The 22229-nt window shown below is 37.1% G+C and overlaps 1 protein-coding gene across 6 annotated transcripts in view; it reads left to right on the plus strand.

Annotated features, from left to right (window-relative positions):
* The window catches only part of DLG2 (discs large MAGUK scaffold protein 2), a 2323126-nt gene that overhangs the window by 307523 nt on the left and 1993374 nt on the right, over positions 1–22229 (plus strand). For all 6 annotated transcript variants that reach the window (XM_059883216.1, XM_059883213.1, XM_059883215.1 and 3 more), the window contains exon 3: positions 14502–14647. In XM_059883216.1, the coding sequence (XP_059739199.1) occupies positions 14502–14647 (146 nt within the window). The remainder of the gene's footprint in view (positions 1–14501; positions 14648–22229) is intronic.

Consider the following 22229-nt stretch of genomic DNA (forward strand, 5'->3'; position numbering starts at 1 on the left):
CTCATCAGAACTGATTCAAATGTATTCTTTTTAATGGCTGAGTAATACTCCATTGTGTATATGTACCACAGCTTTCTTATCCATTCATCTGCTGATGGCCATCTAGGTTGCTTCCATGTCCTGGCTATTATAAACAGTGCTGCGATGAACATTGGGGTACACGTGTCTCTTTCCCTTCTGGTTTCCTCAGTGTGTATGCCCAGCAGTGGGATTGCTGGTAATCTGCAATTTCTTTAGCAGAATATTTTTGAAGATTACAGGTCAGATGTTTTGTAGACTGTCCTATGATTTGGTTTCATCTGACATTTTCTAATGATTGGATTCAGTTTATGCACTTTGCGGGGGAGTGACACAAATGATGCTATATCCATCTTGATGGTTGATAATAGGAGGCCCCCAGGGCTAGTTTGTTCTAATTTGTGGGGAGACAACTTGAGACTATGCAATGTTGTGTTCCTTGCCAAAGTTTTACATACCACTTGCAGCGTCCATTCTTGATTTTCTAATTCCATAATTTCTTCCATATTTATTAGCTGGAATTCTCCTATAAGGAAGAGATTTCCCTTCTCCTCCATTTAATCACTCATTTATTTTTTAGGATGAACTCATATATTCTTATTTTCTTCAATAGGTTATCATCTATTACTGTTAATTAATTTTAAATGAATTTTTTTGGAGTATAGTTGCTTTATGATGTGTTAGTTTTTGCTGTACAGCAAAGTGAATTAACCATATACATATACCCCTCATTTTTGGATTTTCTTTATATTTTATTACTATTAATTTATTTTAATGGTCAAATTGTTCCAGATTTGGTTGGTAGGAGACTCTTTAAAATGGCTTTTATGTCTTTTTGACCTTTCCCATGATTTTTCAGGCTTCCTGGGTAGCTCAGCTGGTAAAGGACCTGCCTGCAATGCAGGAGATCCCGGTTCGATTCCTGAGTCAGGAAGTTCCCCTGGAGAAGGGATAGACTACTCACTCCAATATCTTGGGCTTCCCTGGTGGCTCAGATAGTAAAGAATTCACCCATAATGTGGAGACTTGGATTCTATCCCTGGGTTGAGAAGATCCCCTGGAGGAGGGCATGGCAACCCCTTCCAGTATTCTTGCCTGGAGAATCTCCATGGGCAGTGGAGCCTGGCGGGTTACAGTCCATGGGATTGCACAGAGTCAGACATGACTGAGCAACTAAGCACAGTACAGGATTTTTCAGCACTTCCTTACTTTCTGGTGAAACAGAAAGTCCCAGGTTCATCCTTATAGTTTCCCTGCTCTAGCCCTAGAGTGAGCCTTCATCCAAAAACCCTGGTTCTTTTTTGCAGAACAGAGTATTTTGAAACCAACGTTCCCTCTCTCATCCCTTTTTTCCTTCCTCCCTCCTTTCTATTCTTGCTCTTTTCCGTTCTCTGCATCCCCTCTCTCCCTCCCTCCTTCCTTCCTACTTTCCTTCCTTCCAGTGTTTTGTCTAGGCATAGAAGAAGCCCAATCATATCAGAACATTGTGGAAATGTGTTTGAGTCTTTAGTATGCAAGCATTTCCTGATTCTCTGGTCTTGCTTCTTCAATATATATTGGATTTGATCATGTATTCATATTAGTCCATGGACGCTGAGTTTCATGCTCATCCCTGCTAACTGTGGGCTCTTTTGTCCCCTAACTTGGTACTTGATTGGTACCTATCATTGATGTTGCTTTTACTCTTTTTTATTGGCTCCAAAATTTAACTTACATTTCCTTTTCATCCACATTTAACTTTAGCCCACTCTCATTTTCATATTTATTCTTCTTGTCCCAGCTAATATCCTTAAAGAATCTTGACTGGCTGCCAACCTAAGATAGGACATTTACTTTGCTGATAAAGCCTTTATTAGAAATTCTGTTACTGTGCCTCTGTGTCTAGTAGTTGGGCTCAAATGGACCAGGCAATGATGAGTTTTTACTTTGCAAAAGCATGGTATCTGGATGCAACATAAAGATATTGGATGTGAGCATTTATCTGGCTCCCCAAATAGAACCAAATGTTGAGGAAAGGTTAATGAAACACCAAGGTTGCACTTTGTAACATCTTTAAATATAGCAAAGTCAACTGTGTTACACTTTTTGGCTGAATTCATGATCAGGTGTAAGTATGGAAAATCCTGCAGAGAAAAGAGATGCTGGAAACATATTTAAAACATATGTTTTAAAAGAAGGCACAGTTTATAAAGATTACCATCTCCATATTGAAGTTGTATGTGAGAATCCTCAGCTGATTTCAGTGAATTCTTGGGATTAAACAGCTTTGGTGCGTTATAACCGTATCTTCTAATCACAAAAAACCAAATGAGCCAATAGCAATGAGCTTCACAGAGGTTTCTGATTGGCAGGCCGGAGTGGTGACTGTAATTCTTCCCTTGAATACTACGTCTAGGATCATGAAAGCTAAGGTTGGAAAGCAAAAAAGAGTCTCCCCAGTCACTTTTATTTCAGCCTTAAACATCTTGCATTTTGGTTACTTTGTTTTACTGTGGTTAAGTAGGTAATTGCAGAGCAATTTGTGAGTCCTACAAGGAAAATAATCTTGTGATCGAAGTCATATTTTCTTAATTCAGGTTGTGTAAAAGGAAATCCATTTCCCCACCATTTACCATATTTATAGTTTGTCCAGTGAATTTGGATCTTAAAAAAAGTCAAATCTCCTTCAAATGAAACAAGATTCACCACTTCTAAGGATATTAAAAGTAAGTTCCTCAGATGCTGGAAGGCATATCTTGGGATCTCGAAGGATCACTTGATGACAAAGCACTATCACTGAAATAAGTATGTTATGTCGGATTGTCTCTGCCTGGAAAAAGATAAAATCTTTTGAGTATATGGGTTTTTAAGAGTATGCTTAAAAGGACAGTCCTATTTACTTTGGATTCCCTTAATGATGCTGTTTGACAATTGAAGACCCGGCTTTCAAAGGCCAGATCTCATCATTATGGAATGTAGGTTAAAACAAAAGCAGGAGATCGGGCTGAATAGAGACTGACTCAGCTACCATTAGAAGTTGATTTTATTTCTCCCTGTTTTAATGCATCCTAAAGGCAGAGTACTGTAATATAGTTACTTTTGAGTTTCTAGCTAATTGAATCTGAATCCATTAGTCAATAATGTTCACTAAGTGGTTATTATTACTTTTCGATCAGCAGAAGCCAATTTGCTTCTCTTGCTGGGATTTTTCCTGACCCCTCACTCTGAAAAAGAGAACTGTAATAACTCAGTGAGGGATGAAGCCTTGGGTTCTAATCACAGAGGTGCTGTTTCTTAAGCCCAGTGTTACTGGTGAATCAGAAACCAGTGACATCACTTGGGAGCTTGTTAGAGCTGGAGATGCAAGTTCCATTCCTGACTTTAATCATAATTTGCATTTTAACAAAATCTCCAGGTGATTGAGATTCATGTGTATGTCAGAGATGGAGAAACACTCATTTGTAAATTTGACAGTAATTTATAGACTATTTAAAAAATAACTGTGAGGTTAATATGGGTATGCCTTCAAGAATTGGAGGAATTTATTTAGAATGTATCCTTAGAGGTGGAAAAAACTTTTTCATTTGAGGGAGGACAGTGCAAAATAAAAACTGCTAGCAGTTGTAATCAAGTAGTCAAGTCACATGGAAGCATAATCCAAATAATGTGTAGGTTTTCTGCAGTCCTGAGTGTGAAAGGATTTGACTTTATTCACTGACTTTTCTTCTCTTTGAGCTTTAAATAGAGAGGTAATGCAAATAAGCTAAAATTAGTAAGCCTTCATTGTGTGTTAGTGCAAAGAATGATGCTAAATAGTAGAGAATATATGGCTGGTTCTGACATTGTCTTCATTCCTAAAGACCTTCATTACTGAAAAATTATTACTTATTAAATTGAAATGTTGAATTGAGAATAGATGGTGAACAAGTACTTCTAATATAAGGTAGAATAAAAAATAACTATTAAATAGATTTGAGCAATATTTTGTGGGAATGTGAGGAAAGAAGTGGCATTGTCTACCTTCCCCACCCCCCACAATTCCCAACAGAAATATTTTTCTTTTTCTTTTTAAACAGGATAAAAGCATACACATTTATTTAAGTTTTACATGACATGGAAGTCTTCATTAGGAAGTGAAAACCCACAGAAGCTGTTAGAGCCGGGTGTTTTATGCTGGATTTGATGAAGAGTGGACAGTCATGGAGGAAATGTAATAAGTTAAGGAGTTAGGAGGTCATTGTAGCAAACTAGGAAAGACTTATCAAAAAGGCCTGTCTGTTAGGTTTCTCCCTGGCATTCCTTTGTCTTCAGAGACAAATGGTTTTCTTTATGGTGATTGCTGTTTGGGTGTTCTTACTCTCACATGTCCTACTCAATTGAACTCACTTTTAGTAAGAAAAATTTCTATTCTGATGGCATTTCATGTTTAGATCTCTTACTTCCAATATCCTGTTTATAAAGGCATAGTATTGGGACTGGGTATCGAAGAGAGGTACCCAGAGAGAAGATTTCGATGTGTAGGAAAGGGGTTCTGGGCCTCGGGAAGAGTTAGGAAGTGGTGTTGGTAGTTGTGGTGTTGGGGAAACAAGAGGGTGCCAAAAAGAGATGCCTGGAAATGACACACTGATATATACCAGGTGTTCAAAAAAATAATACTGTTCAGAAGTAAAATTTGACGGTTGCAGAATTAGCTTCCAATTTAAGTAATCTGTGACTTAAAACGCCTTTATTCCCCTCTAGTAGTAGTTGCTTAGACAGGGAGTATAAATAGACAAAAGAGTGAAATAGACCGAACACTTCATCAGGTTTAGGGTAATAATTAAGATTTTCTAATTAGGTATTAAAATACTGTCCGTTGGGTTTTCCTAAATGTGAACAAGTTACTGGTATCCATTATGTGTCAAGGTGTAACTTGTTTGTATGAATCTTTTAACATTCATATGATACATCTTCTATTTCTGGAAAATTTATACACCTAATATTTCAAAACTTGGCAGCTTGGAAATGCTGCTTATGAAACAGCGTTTATATCCTCAAAATTGATGCAAAGAAAAAGAATCTAGAAATTTGACTACCTGCAAAAATTGTTTTACTCATTATGTCATTATTCTTTAGAAAATATGTCTCTGAAGAGATTTTTATAGAAATTCTTTGTTTCTTTTTAATTAATACTTGAAACCAGGTAATGTAAACATATCTTGTTTTGGGGATTTTACATTTAAAAAATTCCTTATTCCACTTACTTTTGTCAACTCAATACCCTACTCACCCTTCAGTTCAGTTCAGTTCAGTTCAGTCGCTCAGTCGTGTCTGACTCTTTGCGAACCCATGAATCACAGCACTCCAGGCCTCCCTGTCCACCACCAACTTCCGGGGTTCACTCAGACTCGCGTCCATTGAGTCAGTGATGCCATCCAGCCATCTCATCCTCTGTTGTCCCCTTCTCCTCCTGCCCCTAATCTCTCCCAGCATCAGAGTCTTTCCCAATGAGTCAACTCTTCACATGAGGTGGCCAAAGTACTGGAGTTTCAGCTTTAGCATCATTCCTTCCAAAGAAATCCCAGGGCTGAGCTCTTTCAGAATGGACTGGTTGGATCTCCTTGCAGTCCAAGGGACTTTCAAGAGTCTTCTCCAACACCACAGTTCAAAAGCATCAATTCTTCAGTGCTCAGCTTTCTTCACAGTCCAACTCTCACATCCATACATGACTACTGGAAAAACCATAGCCTTGACTAGACGGACCTTTGTTGGCAAAGCAATGTCTCTGCTTTTCAATATGCTATCTAGGTTGGTCATAACTTTCCTTCCGAGGAGTAAGCGTCTTTTAATGTCATGGCTGCAGTCACCATCTGCAGTGATTTTGGAGCCCCCCAAAATAAAGTCTGACACTGTTTCCACTGTTTCCCCATCTATTTCCTATGAAGTGATGGGACCAGATGCCACGATCTTAGTTTTCTGAATGTTGAGCTTTAAGCCAACTTTTTCACTCTCCACTTTCACTTTCATCAAGAGGCTTTTGAGTTCCTCTTCACTTTCTGCCATAAGGGTGGTGTCATCTGCATATCTGAGGTTATTGATATTTCTTCCGGCAATCTTGATTCCAGTTTGTGCTTCTTCCAGCCCAGCGTTTTTCATGACATACTCTGCATATAAGTTAAATGAGCAGGGTGACAATATACAGCCTTGACATACTCCTTTTCCTATTTGGAACCAGTCTGTTGTTCCATGTCCAGTTCTACCTGTTGCTTCCTGACCTGTATATAGGTTTCTCAAGAGGCAGGTCAAGTGGTCTGGTATTCCCATCTCTTTTAGAATTTTCCACAGTTTCCTGTGATCCACACAGTCAAAGGCTTTGGCATAGTCAATAAAGCAGAAATAGATGTTTTTCTGGAACTCTCTTGCTTTTTCTATGATCCAGCGGATGTTGGCAATTTGATCTCTGGTTCCTCTGCCTTTTCTAAAACCAGCTTGAACATTTGAAAGTTCACGGTTCACGTATTGCTGAAGCCTGGCTTGGAGAATTTTGAGCATTACTTGACTAGCGTGTGAGATGACTCCAATTGTGCGGTGGTTTGAGCATTCTTTGGCATTGCCTTTCTTTGGGATTGGAATGAAAACTGACCTTTCCAGTCCTGTGGCCACTGCTGAGTTTTCCAAATTTGCTGGCATATTGAGTGCAGCACTTTCACAGCATCATCTTTCAGGATTTGAAATAGCTCAATTGGAATTCCATCACCTCCACTAGCTTTGTTCATAGTGATGCTTTCTAAGGCCCACTTGACTTCACATTCCAGGATATCTGGCTCTAGGTGAGTGATCATACCATCGTGATTATCTTTGACGTGAAGATCTTTTTTATGTAGTTCTTCTGTGTATTCCTGCCACCTCTTCTTAATATCTTCTGCTTCTGTTAGGTCTATACCATTTCTGTCCTTTATTGAGCCCATCTTTGCATGAAATGTTCCCTTGGTTTCTCTAATTTTCTTGAAGAGATCTCTAGTTTTTCCCATTCTGTTGTTTTCCTCTATTTCTTTGCATTGATCACTGAGGAAGGCTTTCTTATCCTTTCTTGCTATTCTTTGGAACTCTGCGTTCAGATGCTTATATCTTTCCTTTTCTCCTTTGTTTTTCACTTCTCTTCTTTTCACAGCGATTTGTAAGGCCTCCCCAGACAACCATTTTGCTTTTTTGCATTTCTTTTCTATGGGGATGGTCTTGATCCCTGTCTCCTGTACAATGTCACGAACCTCATTCCATAGTTCATCAGGCACTCTATCTACCAGATCTAGGCCCTTAAATCTATTTCTCACTTCCACTGTATAATCATAAGGGATTTGATTTAGGTCATACCTGAATGGTCTAGTGGTTTTCCCTACTTTCTTCAATTTCAGTCTGAATTTGGCAATAAGGAGTTCATGATCTGAGCCACAGTCAGCTCCTGGTCTTATTTTTGTTGACTGAATAGCGGTTCTCCATCTTTGGCTGCAAAGAATATAATCAATCTGATTTCGGTGTTGACCATCTGGTGATGTCCATGTGTAGAGTCTTCTCTTGTGTTGTTGGAAGAGGGTGTTTGCTATGACCAGTGCATTTTCTTGGCAAAACTCTATTAGTCTTTGCCCTGCTTCATTCCATATTCCAAGGCCAAATTTGCCTGTTACTCCAGGTGTTTCTTGACTTCCCACTTTTGCATTCCAGTCCCCTATAATGAAAAGGACATCTTTTGGGGGTGTTAGTTCTAAAAGATCTTGTAGGTCTTCATAGAACCATTCAACTTCAGCTTCTTCAGTGTTACTGCTTGGGGCATAGACTTGTATTACTGTGATATTGAATGGTTTGCCTTGGAAACGAACAGAGATCATTCTGTCATTTTTGAGATTGCATCCAAGTACCGCATTTTGGATTCTTTTGTTGACCATGATGGCTACTCCATTTCTTCTAAGGGATTCCTGCCCGCAGTAGTAGATATAATGGTCATCTGAGTTAAATTCACCCATTCCAGTCCATTTTAGTTCGCTGATTCCTAGAATGTCAATGTTCACTCTTGCCATCTCTTGTTTGACCGCTTCCAATTTACCTTGATTCATGGACCTGACATTCCAGGTTCCTATGCAATATTGCTCTTTACAGCATCGGACCTTGCTTCTATGAATATACCAACCCTAGAATGCTCAAAAGTTTGGAAAGTATTTGTATGATTTTATATCTGTATGACTTTTACCTTCTGCTCTTACACATTTTACATACATGACTTCACAGCCTCTTTATTGCTAGTGGCAGAATAAATTTGTAGTTGTGCATGAAATTTGAGAGTAACTTTTTAGAATAAACCAATATTTATGAAATACTCAATTTTTCTTCAATATGTAAAAAAGTATAATATTTATACATGTAAAAGAGTATATATATATATATATATATATATATATATATATATATATATACACACACACACACACACACTATATATATATATATGTAGCATGGTAATAAAAAAAAAAAAACATTTCTGAAATAAGCCCCCAGATCTGGAACTGAAAACCTGTTTGTTCCTCCTTTATCCCATTTTCCTCCCCATTCCTTGCACTGTTGTAATTACAACTTTTCATGTGCTTCTTTGCTTTGATCTATTTTTTTCACATATATTTGTATGAATGCCTGAAAATATATAGCTTAGTTTTGCATGTTTTTGAACTTTAAAAAAATATTTTTGTACTGAGACTTTTTTTTCATTCAACGTTATGTTTCTAAGATTTGTTCATGTTATTTCGTGATACTATAGTTCATTCATTTTGGCTGTTACATGAATTCCATTCTGAGAACATACCATATTAATCTACTTTTTTGATGGAGATTTTTTGCTAACTTTTTGCTCCCATAATCTGTGCTGCTATGAACATTTTGGTTTGTGTCCTGATGCGTATGTGTAAGAGTTTATCTATAATATATACTGAGTAGAAGAAATGCTGGATTACAGAAAAAAAAAAAAGGGTGAATTTTACAAGACAATACAAGATTATTTTCTAAAGTGGTCATGGCAATTCAGACTCACCAGGAATAAATGTTACCATTCATTCATAGATTTTTTCCTTTTTTAATTGAAATATATAGTTGACATGTACTGTGCTAAGTCACTTCAGTCATGTCCAACTCTTTGCAACCCTATGAACTGTATCCCACCAGTCTCCTCTGTCCATGGGAGTCTCGAGTCAAGAATACTGGAGTGGGTTGCCGTGCTCTCCTCCAGGGGATCTTCCAGATCCAGGGATCAAACCTGCATCTCTTATGTCTCCTGCACTGGCAGGCAGGCTCTTTACCCCTCGTGCCACCTGGGAAGCCCACACTTGACATATAATATTATATGTTACAGGTATACAGTGTAGTGATTCATAGTTTTTAAAGATTATACTTATTTATAATTATCAAATATTGTCTATATTACAAGTGGTGTACAATGTATCCTTGTAGCTTAATCCCCTACTAGTATATTGCCCCTCTCCTCTTCCCGTTCTCCACTGCTAAGTACTAGTTTGTTCTCTATATCTGAGAGTGAATAAACTTACCTAAGGAGGTAAAACATCTGTACTTGGAAAACTATAGGATACTGTTGAAAGAAATCAGAGGCAACACATACAGATGGAAGGACACACTGTGTTCTTGGATTGGAAGAATTAACCAAGGTTAATTAATTAACCTTGTTAAAATGGCCATACTATCCAAGACAACGTACAGATGCAATGCAATCCCTGTCAAAATTCCAATGACATTTTTCACAGAACTTGAAGAAATAATTTTAAAATTTGTATGGAAACAGACACACAAAATACATTATAGCCAAAATAATCATAAACAATAATAGAGCTGGAGGAATTATTCTCCCTGACTTCAAGATATACTAAACTACAGTAATATTTTAGCCAATATTACTGGTATAGGTGGTGTTTGGTTATGATCTTAGTGTGTATTTATGATCACAAATGAAATTGAGAATCTTTTCCCTTATCAGATTTATCAATGATACATGTTTGCTGTGAAATATCCTGTTTATATTTTCCCACCCATTTTTTTTTTCTTTTGGTTTGTATGTCTCTTCCTTTTTGGTTTTTACACACCCAGATACTGTCCCTTTGCCTGTATGATATGAAGATAACTTCTCTTAATTGCATCTTGTCCTTTTCACTTTCTTTATTGAGGTGTAATTGATACATAATAAACTGCACATATGTGAATCAATGATTTAATGTTTTGATATATGCACACACTCCTTTATAAACTCTCCCACTCACCCTTTCCTGCCTAACCTCACAGTCCTATTCCCAGGCAACTACAGAATTGTTTTGTCAATATAGATTAGTTTGCATTTTCTAGAATTTTATATAACTGGTATTATAAAAGACACGTTTATTTTTCTCTGACTTCTTTTACTTGGCATTATTTTGAAATTCATCCATGTTGTGTGTATCAGTTTGCTTTTGTTTTTTTTATTGATGAGTAGTCTTCCATTGTATGGGTATACTCTATTGACCTATGGATGGACATTTGGATTGCTTTCAAATATGACTTTTTACATGAATGTATATTTCCTTCTCCTTAGATAAGTATCTAGAACAGTGATAGCTGGATTATATAGTAGCTATATGTTTAACTTTTTAAGAAATAACCAAACTTTTTCAAACTGGTTGTACTGTTTTCCATACTCACCATCAGCAATTGAGAGTTCTAGTTTTTTAGGATCACTGTCAGTTCTTGGGATGATCAGTTTTAAAAATTGTAACCAGTTTAATAAATATGTAGTGAAAAATGTAGTACTATCTCATTGTGGTTTAACATTTTTCTTTCTCTAATGATTAATGTGCAGCCATGAAATTAAAAGACACTTACTCCTTGGAAGGAAAGTTATGACCAACCTAGATAGCATATTGAAAAGCAGAGACATTACTTTGCCAACAAAGGTCCGTCTAGTCAAGGCTTGGTTTTTCCTGTGGTCATGTATGGATGTGAGAGTTGAACTGTGAAGAAGGCTGAGCACTGAAGAATTGATGCTTTTGAACTGTGGTGTTGGAGAAGACTCTTGAAAGTCCCTTGGACTGCAAGGAGATCCAACCAGTCCATTCTGAAGGAGATCAGCCCTGGGATTTCTTTGGAAGGAATAATGCTAAAGCTGAAACTCCAGTACTTTGGCCACCTCATGTGAAGAGTTGACTCATTGGAAAAGACCCTGATGCTGGGAGGGATTGGGGGCAGGAGGAGAAGGGGACGACAGAGGATGAGATGGCGGGATGGCATCACTGGCTGGATGGCATCACTGTCTCGATGGACGTGAGTCTGAGTGAACTCTGGGAGTTGGTGATGAACAGGGAGGCCTGGCGTGCTGCGATTCATGGGGTCTCAAAGAGTTGGACATGACTGAGAGACTGAACTGAACTGACTGAATGATTAATGATGTTGAATATCTTTTCATGTGCTTATCTGCTACCTCTTACTGTCTTCGTGAAGTGCCTGGTGAAATCTTTTACCCATTTTTCAATTGGATTCTTTGGCTTCTTTTTGTTTTGAGAGTTCTTTATGTATTCTAGATGCAAACCTAAAATATATATATATATATATATATATATATATATATATATGATTTGTAAAGGAATGCAGTCCCCCCTTAGTAGTTTTCTTTCAAGATTTTTAAGTTGTTCTTCTGTCATCCAGCCTCCGTTATTGCTACTGAGATTAGTCTTTTCTGTGTGACTGCTTTTAAGATGTCTGCTTTGTCCTTGGTGTTCTGCTTATTGTGCTATGTCTAGGCCTTGGCATTGTTGTTGTCAGTTGCTCAGTTGTGTCTGACTCTTTGTGACCCCATCGACTGCAGCACGCCAGGCTTCCCTGTTCTTCACCATCTCCTGGAGCTTGCTCAAACTCATGTGTGTTGAATCAATTATGCCATCCAACCATCTTGTTCTTTCTTGTCCCCTTCTCCTTTAGCCTTCCATCTTTCCCAGTATCAGGGTCTTTTCTAATGAGTTGGCTCTTTGCATCAGGTTGCCAGAGTAGATTTTATTTATTCTCTTTTTTTAAAATGAACTGTTACTTTCAGGACCTGAGAATTCATATTTTTATAAATTCTAAAAATTTGATATCCATAGCCCTTTAAATGTCATTTGTTATTTATTTTATTTTTCCCCTGAAGACATCTACTAGAAAAGTAATGGACCTTCTTATCTATCCTCTGTATATTCTAATATTTCTCTCACATTTTCCATTCTGTTTTCTCCTTTGTTGCATTCTGGGTAACTTCTTTGGGTATATTTTCCAGTTCTGCTTTGTTTAGTCTGCTGTTTAACCCATCCATTGAGTATTTTTAAAATAATGACATATTTTCTTTCAATCATACCAATATAGATTCTTGGACATTTATTTTATACTTTGGATATAATCCAATCCTATGTTACATATATATTTACTCAAATTGCTCCAATTTTGGCCATGTTTGGCTGCTCTTTCTCATAATTTTTGTGTTGTTTTGACATGCCCCATTGCAGCAAAATTTTTAAAATTTGGGTTGAGGAGCTTATTCTCAAGATACTCCAGGCTCATCTTGTCATATTTTCTGCCCCAGTACTAGGATCAACTATTTCCCCCCAAAGCTCTGGTTTCCTTTATTGAAACCAAGATCTGGTTCCTGTGTGTGCCAGTTGCTGTTGGAGTGTTCTTGCTGCTAGGCCCTCTCAATCTAGAAAAATATGGCAGCTAGGAAATATTAATACACATGTTTGATTTCTATTTCTATTCATATTTTCTTTATTTCTATCCTTCTCTTTGTCCTTCCCGTCTTTCCTTCCAAACTTCTGAATTCATATAGATAATCCCAATTCTAACTTAATACCACTGTACTTATTCTTACCCTCTACCATTTGTTGGAGAAGCTATATACAATAATGCTAAAGTCATTATTGTAGGCCCTTTCATCAGACAGGGTGAGGGAATATGTGTTTTTATAGTTGGACATGACTGAGTGACTGAACAATAACAAATACTAACCTGTATATATGCATATGTATACGTATTTCTATATGTATTCATTCCTATTTCTATTAAGCTAAAAAGGAGTTTGTAATGATGTCTTTAATCCAAAATCATATGACTCGTTGTACAATGCCCTACCCACCCACTTTTTTGTTTGTAACTTCCTACTCCACCAGTGAGAAACCTGGTTCCTACCATCTACCATCCATTTACTTAATTGTTCAATTCTGATTATATACATACAGTGACTTCAAAATTGTTGACTTGTACTCCACGAGAAACAAATTTACCAACTAGAGTGTAGACTAGGATGCTTTTGTATAAGTTTCTTTGTCTTTGGTTTTACAGTCTCTACTGATATTCAGGTCATCATCTTTTTCTCCTACCACCTTCAGTGACATTATTTCATTCATCTGTGATATAGTTAGATTCTTTTGTCACAGTCTACTTTTCATTTTGGGATTCCCTGGGCTCCTAAATGATTTTTAAAATTTGCATATGTTATGGTTTATTCTTTGTGCTGTAAAATTCTTTGGATTTTGACAGATGCTTCCTGTTAGGTGCCAACCAATATAGTATCATTACAGAATATTTTCCTCACTCTGTGCTTTACCTATTCAACCCTCCTCCTATTCTCCTAGAACTTCTGGAAGTCACTGATAGTTTTATTGTCTCTTTAGTTGTTTGTTTGTTTTTCCAAAAATTATATAAATGGAATCCTCTAATATGGAGGCTAGCTACATGCCTTGGAGAAGGCAGTGGCACCCCCCTCCAGTACTTTTGCCTGGAAAATCCCATGGACAGAGAAGCCTGGTGGGCTACAGTCCATGGGGTCTTTAGAGTCGGACACGACTGAGCAACTTCACTTTCACTTTTCACTTTCATGCATTGGAGAAGGAAATGGCAACCCACTCCAGTGTTCTTGCCTGGAGAATCCCAGGGATGGGGAAGCCTGGTGGGCTGCCGTCTATGGGGTCTCATAGAGTCGGACATGAGTGAAGCAACTTAGCAGCAGCAGCAGCAGAGGCTACATGCCTGGCTTTTTTAAACTTAGCAATATACATTTAAGACTCATCCATGTTTTTACATAGTTTGATAACTCATTTCTTCTTATTGTTAAATAGTATTCTATGTATTGCAGTTTGTTTATCCATTCACTAATTGAAGGACATCTTGATTACTTCTAATTTTTGCAATTCTAAATAAAGTTGCTATTAGAGTTCTCATACAGATAAAAATGCAACTTTTAGGATTTCTTCTATTTTTGTTGTTTCTCTTTGCATACATATTTATGTAGTTCTTTTTTATTAATGTATTTATTTTTGGCTGCACTGTATCTTCATTGCTGTGCACAGGCTTTTTCTAGTTGCAGCAAATGGTTGCAGTGGTTTCTTTTTAATTAGCAAAATCTTCCATATACTTGTGTGTGAAGAAGCTATCTGTGAGGTCATCCATGACATGTTGACTTTTCTCTTGCATTTTCTTTACAGATATTCAAGAATTTTATGAGGTAACATTGCTAAATTCTCAAAAAAGTTGTGAGCAGAAGATAGAAGAAGCCAATCAAGTTGCACAGAAGTGGGAGAAGACATCCTTTCTTGCTTCATGCCATGACAACCTTCAAAAGTCTGCAGAGGTACATTATTGAAAGTTTTGAAAGTACTAAATATTTATTTATACCAGTAAATACCAAAATTATTTATACCAATAAAGAAGTAGTAGTTATTAGTAGTGGTAGTTTTAGTAGTAGTAATGATTATTAACAAACGTTATCAAACAATAATAATAGAAACTTAGTTACATACTATAGTGCCAGTATTACATACCAACATTATATACCATACTGTATATAATATTTGCATATGAAAATTCAGATTTTGCCAAAAGATAAAACCAGGTATAGGAAGAACATGGTTCTTCATGTTATATAAATGAGTTCTGTCACAAATATTGTCATTGTTTGAGCTGACTCAAGTATCAGGCATTCTGGAATTTCAGAACATGTGTTGATGCAATGCGGGAAGGAGACGGACAGCGAGGTTGGAGAGTATGGTCTGAGACTATGATCTCTGTAGTAGAGTCAGGTATCCTGGGGCAAATAAAATGATTTATTGGGATATAGGAACAAAATAATAGAACTCTCATTTATATTGCTTTTTATTACGTTCTTTACAATCTTTTATGTTTAGATAATTTATAACATTAACAGTCATACATGTACATTTAAGAATAAATATAAAGCTATTAGGACATGACTGAGCGACTGATCTGATCTGATCTGATTAGAATTGTATATGCTCAAATGGTTTTTTGTGGATGGGATTATGAAATCAAAAGTTTGAAGACTACTGTTGGGTTTAGCAGTTACCAAAGAGCAAGGCAAGTTGAGGTATGTCTCATTTTCGTAGGCTAGGGTCAATATGGTGGCAGGAACTGATTAATGATGTTTTTAAGTGGCAGTTGGTACTTTGAAGGCAGGTAGTGTGTGTGTTGCACACACATGCACACACACAATCTGTCAAAATTGGGGTTGTGGAGCCGATTTGGAAACTGATTGAATCCTAGTGCGAATCAATGGCACTTTGATTGCTGAGTCTTTGAATTGTTAAGTTTGAGACCTGTGATACACTTTCCAGCCTGCTCAGAACTTATTTGGAAACTGGATAAGACTGAAGCTAATGATCACCTTGATTCCTTGAAGTTTAAGTTAACAGTGACAGTAATGTGTCAATGCATAGATACCTACTATGTGAGGTTTCTTAAGTACTTAAGAGCATTAAAACATCTTAATTTCAATACCTAGAAGTAACTTGACTTCTTAATCTTTTTTTCTGTACAAATATATGTACAGAAAACTAGGACAACAGCTTGTAGGGTGTGTTGATGACTTTTAAATTGAATGCTGTACTAATAGTATTTATCCATATAACATCAATAAATATTCTTGAAAATATTTTAATGACTATACAATATTCTACCATTTGGAACTTAAGCAGTTCTCCATTAAAAATTGAGGCTATCTCCAGTTTTGTGCCATGAGTAATGTGTAATGGCTATCTGTGTATGTAAACCCTTGTGTTTTTTCCAGTTATTTCATTAGGGTTGATTTTTGTAAATGAAACTACTGAGGCCAAGGATATTGACGTTTTTAAGGCTCTTGTTACAAATTGTCAAAGTGCTCTGCAGAAGCGCTATCAGCAATGTTAGAAAAGACAAATTTACCTATATTCTTAGTAGCATTAGTTATTTAAAATATTTGTCAAAATAAAAGATAAAATTTGGTACATAATGATTTACATTGCAATTATTTATTATTGAGACTGACCTGTGTTTTCTTATGGTTATTGGCTTGTATTTGTTTTGTGATTTATTCAAGCTCTTTGTCCATTTTCCTGAGTGGTGCTAGAATTCTTATAGTTTTATAAGAGCATTTTATTTATGAACTATGTCATCTTGCAGTATTTCTAGTTTGTTGATTACTGATAATTTTACTTATATGCTTTTTGGCATTCAAACTATTTAAAATTTTTATTTGATAAAATTGAGCACATTTTTTGTTTTTATTCTTCTTTCTTTGCTTTTGCTTCTCCATTCCAGGATTAGTTAACTATTCTATTTTTTTGTAGTCTGTTATTGCTTTGATATTTGTTCTTTTGAATTTTTAAAAATTATTTTTAATAAATCTCTAGATCCCTAGTCCAGGACATATACCTAGTTTTGTATAAAATATCAAAGATATGCTTAAGTTCCTTTTTTAAAAAGAACTTTCTTGTTTTTGCATGTCTCCTCTTTTACCTGCTTCCTTCCTATGTTGCATTAGCTCTACCCTCCCCACATACAAGGTAACCCATCTTAATAACTTAGTGTGTTTAATCCTTCTTCAGTCATGTAATATGTATTCGTATATAAACATAAAAATTATATATATTCATATATAAATTATATATGTGTGTATGTATATCCGTATTGAAACATGCACACATATATACACATAGAATTTTGCACAATAATGGTTTCTCAAAAAACTTTCATATTATTTGACTGCTTCTTCAACTTGCCTGGCATAGCTTTCATTCATTCTTCTCATGGATGCATAATTTCGTAGTGTGAATATGTCTTCAGTCATTCCCCTTAATGGTAATTTACTGTTTCCGGTTTTCCGCCACTATAAATAGTACGGCAATCTGATGATTGCATGTACAGTCAAACTTACTGATGCTTTTGTATCTATAGGATAGATTCTCAGGGATGGTATTATTGGCTTCATGTTATGTGTATTTTTCATTTAAATAATGTTGCTGGACTGATTTCACCTTTCACATTTCTGCTGACACTGCATGTTGGTACAATTTAACCTCACATCCTTCACAGCAGAAGGTGTTACTGCTCTTCTTAATTTTTGCCAGTTTAATAAGCTTAGTAATAGTTCATTTTTAACATAATTTCCAGTTTTCAGACTATTGGTGAATTTGAGCATTATTTCATATGTTTGTTGGGTATTTTAGTCTGCTATTCTATGAATTTATTCATATTCTTTTTCTCATTATTCTATTGTTTATCTCTGTTTATTTGTGTGGGATTTTTGTATATTCAAATTATTCAATTTAGACAATATTGCTGTATATAGATTTTCTTAGGGATAAACATTTTCCACGAATTGATACATACATGTAATGCCTTTGTTTTATGATTAGTATCCTTTCAACAAATACATCAGCTAGAAAACTTATTAAAATAAAACCTTTAGGCTGTTTATTCAGCAGTTATCTATAAGATTATTTGATTGAGTTGATATAAATCAGGACTTATAATTGGTTTGTGAACAGATGCCAGCAATATAAGGAAGAATAATGAGAAAAAATTCACTTGGGAATTAGACTTAGTCATTTTCAACATCAAAATTAAGATAGGCAAAATATACTTAATATAATACAGGTTTTTCCACATTCAATTTTAGCATTTCTTTTAATGCAATTCAGCATATCTTGTAATCCCCTGTTGGAAAGTTCTCAGTCTATAGTGATTTGGATATTGGCCAGTTATATCCAAAATATATGAACATGAACACACATTAACTCCAGGCAGTATGCTTCTTAGGTGAGTCTGATTGATTGCTCTTCCTTAATGGGGTATGTGAGGCAAAATGACAGGTCTTACTGAAGATGGAAGTGGGAAGAGGGGTAAAGTATCTTTATTTGGGATTTCTGTCACCTGGGCCAGGATAACTAAGGATCTTGCCCTGTGGCGGTCAGCTTTCCAAAAGCTAGGTTTAGAAAGTGAGTCCAAATTAAATTTATGCTAAAATAGTCTAAGTGAAGAATAGCAATTGAGAAATGGAAGGGAAAATGGAGTTCATAATCAGAACAGCTTAGACTAACATTAAGTAGATGCTGAGGATGGAGTGCAAATACTTGTCATACTTTTTAATTCTCACTCTGTATTCCTTCCTGTGAACAAACTGAGTTTATTTAAAGCAGCTGGGAAAGAGATAAGCTCTGTAAGGACAGCAATCATAAATCTCCATTTTCTCTGATTCCTGGGCACCTACAAGAATGTTTGTCACATAATAGGCTCAAGAAGTATATTTTAAACCAGGAGAAAGTCCCTCTATGCATCCTCTGGTTCTTAGTTTCAGTCTGGTCGTGAGACGCCTTGTGTATCCCATCATGCTTCTCCTTTTCCGTTCTCTTAGTTGAGTCTCCCCATGATGTAGACTACAGTGGAGAATAAATTGGTGTACCTTAGTTGATCAGAGCTGACAAAGGAAGTCATGGATAGTACCTTCTGAATCAACAAGAATGATACCTATATTACTGGTACATTGGCTCTAGAAACAGAAATTTCAAAAGTCAAAGGTCTTACCACTAGGATATTGCTTTCTGTAATATCCTGATTAGGAGTTTCTCCCATGACTCAAGTGGTAAATAATCTGCCTGTAATGCAAGAGACACAGGAGACTCAGGTTTGATCCCTGGATTGGGAAGGTCCCCTGGAGAAGGATGTGGCAACCCATTCAGGTAATCTTGCCTGAAAAAATTCCATGGACAGAAGAGCCTGACAGGCTACAGTCCATATGGTCACAAAGAGTTGGACACAACTGAGCACACATACACATATATGTACTAGTACACTTATTTTCAAAAGATTTTATTTAGACATCCATGGCCTTTCAAAATCTTTGACAATGGAAGAAAGTGCAAAAGGAGCTATCTTCTCACCACTGCGGTCTATCAGTCTGAGGCAAAAGTCAAGAATAGTGGTTGAAATAATTATTTTTTATGGATTCAGTATTTAACTAATTTTTTTGTTGTTGTTGTTTTAGTGGAGTCAAATCAATCTCTTGAAGTATTTTGACAATGTAAAGACAAAATCTGGTAGCATGAGAATGAATATTTCAGAGCAAATGACCATTGGATTGGATATTTTAAAGACATCTGACTACAATATGTCAGTGTTACTTTATTGCCAGTAAGTGTTGCCATCCCAGTAGAAGGCTCCTCAAGGACGGACACCACTGTAGGCTGTCTAGCACAGTGCCTGGTGCAGGTGAATAATAAAGAAATATGATAGGGCGTGGAAATGTTCACTTTATTTTTCTGTAGATCAACATGATCTTGGTATGAAGCCTTAAATCTGCCAAGAGGCAGAAAATATAATCTTAGTCAATTCTAGGTTTTCTCAAAGGCTTCCCGCTTTATACTTAATCACTCCCCCACTTTTCCTGTACAGTCTGTTTTTTTCTCAGAGGGAACAATTCCCTGGGGGCACATAGTCCGCCACTGCATCTCAGTGAGAGCAGAGAGATTGTGTAATATTGTACCTCAGTGTGTTGAGAGTGCCTCGGTGACTATTGATGGACTGAATAATGTTGATGAAAGAGACATGCAAGGAAGTGATACTAAGCAGGACCCTGTGGAGGCTCCTGGGCACAGAACTCTACCTGTGTCCTTCATTTTTCAATTATAGGAAATAGGCTTAATTCAGCCTCCATGGCATTCTGTGAGTTCTAAGAGGCAGGTTCAAACAGTTGTTAATTAGGGAAGGGAGGAAATGTAAGACAGGCATGGAGCAGTCAAGAGAAGCAATAGTGCAGCCTTGGGGCAAGGCCTTGCTTCTCCATCAAGGGATACAATATCTTTGAGCTGTTTTGTAGTTGCTGAAATCCCCACAGGGTGGGAGAAGTTAAAGTTAACAGTGGTCTGCCGTCCACAAGCAAGTAAGCCCTAGACCAATGGGAACCAGAAGGTTGATGTTGCTGACTTCCACTTACCTCATTACCAACCAATCAGAATAATGTTCATGAGCTGATCACTCCCTCTTTGATCCATTTCTTTAAAACTTCTCATTGGTGCCTGCTCTAGGTTGAGACACACAGTCTTGAGGGTGCTAGCCTGCTGTGGCCCCCTTTGCCTGGTGAAGCAATAAAGCTATTCTTCTCTACTTCACCCAAAACTCTGTGTGTGAGATTTAATTTGCTGTCAGGGTACAGCAGAGAATGCGATGGCACCCCACTCCAGTACTTTTGCCTGGAAAATCCCATGGACGGAGCAGCCTGGTAGGCTGTAGTCCACGGGGTCGCGAAGAGTCGGACACGACTGAGTGACTTCCCTTTCACTTTTCACTTTCATGCATTGGAGAAGGAAATGGCAACCCACTCCAGTGTTCTTGCCTGGAGAATCCCAGGGACAGGGGAGCCTCTTGGGCTGCCATCTCTGGGGTCGCACAGAGTCGGACACGACTGAAGCTACTTAGCAGCAGCAGCAACAGGGTACAGAGCCAAATTTGACTTCAGAGGCATCATGGTCATCAGTCAGCTTCTGTTATGAGTTAATTCCCACTGGGGCTTTTCCTTCCTAATCTTTGGTAGTCATCACTCCTTTAAGTTGGCATTTGTAGCTGAGATGCATATTTCCACCTGGTCTCCAGCTTTAAGGTTCACTTTACCATCTGTTCTTCCTCTTCATTCCAACCACAAAGAGTCTTCACTTAAAAAGAAAATCACCACCAGTACATCTCATAGCTACATGGGTGAAAACCAGCAAAATGAACATTTGGCTGTTTCTTGCTCTTTGGGGGCACAGTGGGATCTTGTGAAGCTGCTCAGGATTTACTCTCTGGATTTTCCTCTACTGTTGTTTCTGCTTTATTCTCCTGTGCCCTTTTGGTGCCAGGCAACTTCTTTACAGGCTTAGAGTTGGGAGAAGGATGCAAGTTGAAGTGATTCTAATAAAAGTTTTCTTTTTCTCTTCTTCTCTCACTCTTTCACGTGAATATTTTTGGTCAGAGAGAGGTGGAGTATGTATATGTAATTGGGAAGAAACAGATTCCATTTGACTGCATATTCTTACAAATCCAGTCTTCTGCCTGGACTATGGCTTTGAATTTAAAAACAAAAATACAGTGTCTGTGCTTTCTGTTCTTATACCCCTCGGAGTTCTGGAGACCTCTAATACAACAACTCAAATGTGGGAATGGTTAGGGTAAAAAGAATTGGTGAGGAATACCCATTATTAATGTCATTCTATGCTTCTGCAACAGATGCAAAATCTTTCAGCAAAGATTTTCTTCATTGGTTGTAGCGCATATCCTAAAACTTGAATCTTAATGCCTGACTTGCTGCAGGAAAACTTGCTATCAAGAAAAAAGGACAGTAGAGAGAAATTTCTTAATCAGGTTCTGAAAAATAGGAAAAAAATAAAACGAAGCCTAAAAGTCTCAACAACAGTTTTGCCCCCCTTGTTTTATTGGAATATAACTGGCATACAGACTAAGTTTAATGTGTACAGCATGACTTCACTTACCTATATTGTGAAATGATTACCTCAATAAATTTAGTCAACATCCATTACGTTATATAACTACCCTCCCCCCAAAAAAAGAAAAAAGCAGTTCTTGTGATTAGAACTCTTAGAATATATTCCCTTAACGACTTTCAGATGTACCATATAGCAGCATTACATTGTAGTCATGTTGTAAATGCTCTCAAAAGGTGTCTTGGGAATAAGACAGACAATGAAAGATGGCTTGGCAAGGCAGTCTTTACTTCTGCAGAAGGGTGCCCGGCAGTCAAAGGTCTGGGAGTAAGCACGCAGAGCGGAAGTCCCCTCTGTTGTTGTTCCTGAGACGCAGGTTTCCTCCTCCAGCTCCTCTTAGGCTGGGAGTCACAGACACAGTCTTCCCGGATGTCACCTAAATTTTTGATTGGGTGATTTATATTA

This window comes from Bos taurus, chromosome 29, assembly GCF_002263795.3.
Source record: "Bos taurus isolate L1 Dominette 01449 registration number 42190680 breed Hereford chromosome 29, ARS-UCD2.0, whole genome shotgun sequence".
Classification (NCBI taxonomy): Eukaryota; Metazoa; Chordata; class Mammalia; order Artiodactyla; family Bovidae; genus Bos; species Bos taurus.